Source organism: Pempheris klunzingeri, chromosome 13, assembly GCF_042242105.1.
Source record: "Pempheris klunzingeri isolate RE-2024b chromosome 13, fPemKlu1.hap1, whole genome shotgun sequence".
In the NCBI taxonomy this organism is placed as follows: Eukaryota; Metazoa; Chordata; class Actinopteri; order Acropomatiformes; family Pempheridae; genus Pempheris; species Pempheris klunzingeri.
In genome coordinates, this window is record NC_092024.1 from 25,133,342 (window position 1) to 25,135,841 (window position 2,500).

Consider the following 2,500-nt stretch of genomic DNA (forward strand, 5'->3'; position numbering starts at 1 on the left):
CGCACTGATGTTTGACAGAGGGTCATGTGATCAAGTGGAGGGGTTCACCTGAAGCTGACACGTCTGAACTTCCTGTTTGAACCCTCGCCGCGTCTGCTGCGGGGAGTTAATGTGACGATCAGGAGGCGAGGCGTTCGCTGACAGTCTGTCACAACGTCGGCGCCGTGGAGCAGACGGGTTCAAGCTCACATCGTCTGTTCTTCTCCTCCTGGTTGTTGTTTTCTGTGTCTGTCGTCGCCTCCTGCTGCGAGTTTGTGATTTCACTTCTGTTCCGTTTTATTTCTTTACTCTGACGTTTCTCAACAGTTTGACTGTTGTTGTTTCACAGAAATAAAGAGAAGCAGCGAAGACACACACACACACACTATAGACCTCCACTACACACTGACACACTGACTAACTAGCACACACACACTATAGACCTCCACTACACACTGACACACTGACTAACTAACACACACACACACACACTATAGACCTCCACTACACACTAACACACTGACTAACTAACACACACACACACACACTATAGACCTCCACTACACACTGACACACTGACTAACTAACACACACAAACACACACTATAGACCTCCACTACACACTAACACACTGACTAACTAACACACACACACACACACTATAGACCTCCACTACACACTAACACACTGACTAACTAACACACACACACTATAGACCTCCACTACACACTAACACACTGACTAACTAACACACACACACACTATAGACCTCCACTACACACTAACACACTGACTAACTAGCACACACACACACACACTATAGACCTCCACTACACACTAACACACTGACTAACTAGCACACACACACACACTATAGACCTCCACTACACACTAACACACTGACTAACTAGCACACACACACTATAGACCTCCACTACACACTGACTAACTAGCACACACACACTATAGACCTCCACTACACACTAACACACTGACTAACTAGCACACACACACACACTATAGACCTCCACTACACACTAACACACTGACTAACTAGCACACACACACACACACTATAGACCTCCACTACACACTAACACACTGACTAACTAACACACACACACACACTATAGACCTCCACTACACACTGACACACTGACTAACTAACACACACACACACACTATAGACCTCCACTACACACTGACACACTGACTAACTAACACACACACACACACTATAGACCTCCACTACACACTAACACACTGACTAACTAACACACACACACTATAGACCTCCACTACACACTAACACACTGACTAACTAGCACACACACACTATAGACCTCCACTACACACTGACACACTGACTAACTAACACACACACACACACTATAGACCTCCACTACACACTGACACACTGACTAACTAACACACACACACACACACACTATAGACCTCCACTACACACTAACACACTGACTAACTAACACACACACACTATAGACCTCCACTACACACTAACACACTGACTAACTAACACACACACACACACTATAGACCTCCACTACACACTAACACACTGACTAACTAACACACACACACACACTATAGACCTCCACTACACACTGACACACTGACTAACTAACACACACACACTATAGACCTCCACTACACACTGACACACTGACTAACTAACACACACACACACACTATAGACCTCCACTACACACTAACACACTGACTAACTAGCACACACACACACACTATAGACCTCCACTACACACTAACACACTGACTAACTAGCACACACACACTATAGACCTCCACTACACACTGACACACTGACTAACTAACACACACACACACACACTATAGACCTCCACTACACACTGACACACTGACTAACTAACACACACACACACACTATAGACCTCCACTACACACTAACACACTGACTAACTAGCACACACACACACACTATAGACCTCCACTACACACTGACACACTGACTAACTAGCACACACACACACTATAGACCTCCACTACACACTGACACACTGACTAACTAGCACACACACACTATAGACCTCCACTACACACTGACACACTGACTAACTAGCACACACACACTATAGACCTCCACTACACACTGACACACTGAGATGACCTCCCGCCCGCAGTGAATAACTGAGTGATGTAAATGACATCACTCAGTACCTGTAACTCTCTGGTGTTCTTTCATGAGTAGCAGGTGTATGACGACGTACCGCTGTATGTGATGATGCGTTCAGTGGCGTCGCCCTCTCCGTAGCGGGTGATGGGGGTGAGGCGGACCAGGTAGGACTCGGGTTTGATGAGCTCGGTCAGGTTGTACGTCAACAGCTCCCCCTTCTGGATGGTTCCCTCCATAGGAATCTCCTGCTCCCACCAGCGAGACTGTCCCATCTGGAAGAAAGAAAACAGTGGTGGCTGATGAGGACGTTAATCTGGTTCTACCTGTTAGTCTAAATGATGATGATGA

The 2,500-nt window shown here is 46.2% G+C and overlaps 1 protein-coding gene across 1 annotated transcript in view; it reads right to left on the reverse strand.

Annotated features, from left to right (window-relative positions):
• The window catches only part of mdga2a (MAM domain containing glycosylphosphatidylinositol anchor 2a), a 73,919-nt gene that overhangs the window by 10,294 nt on the left and 61,125 nt on the right, over positions 1-2,500 (reverse strand). The window contains exon 11 of the mRNA XM_070842655.1: positions 2,247-2,424. Within this exon, the coding sequence (XP_070698756.1) occupies positions 2,247-2,424 (178 nt within the window). The remainder of the gene's footprint in view (positions 1-2,246; positions 2,425-2,500) is intronic.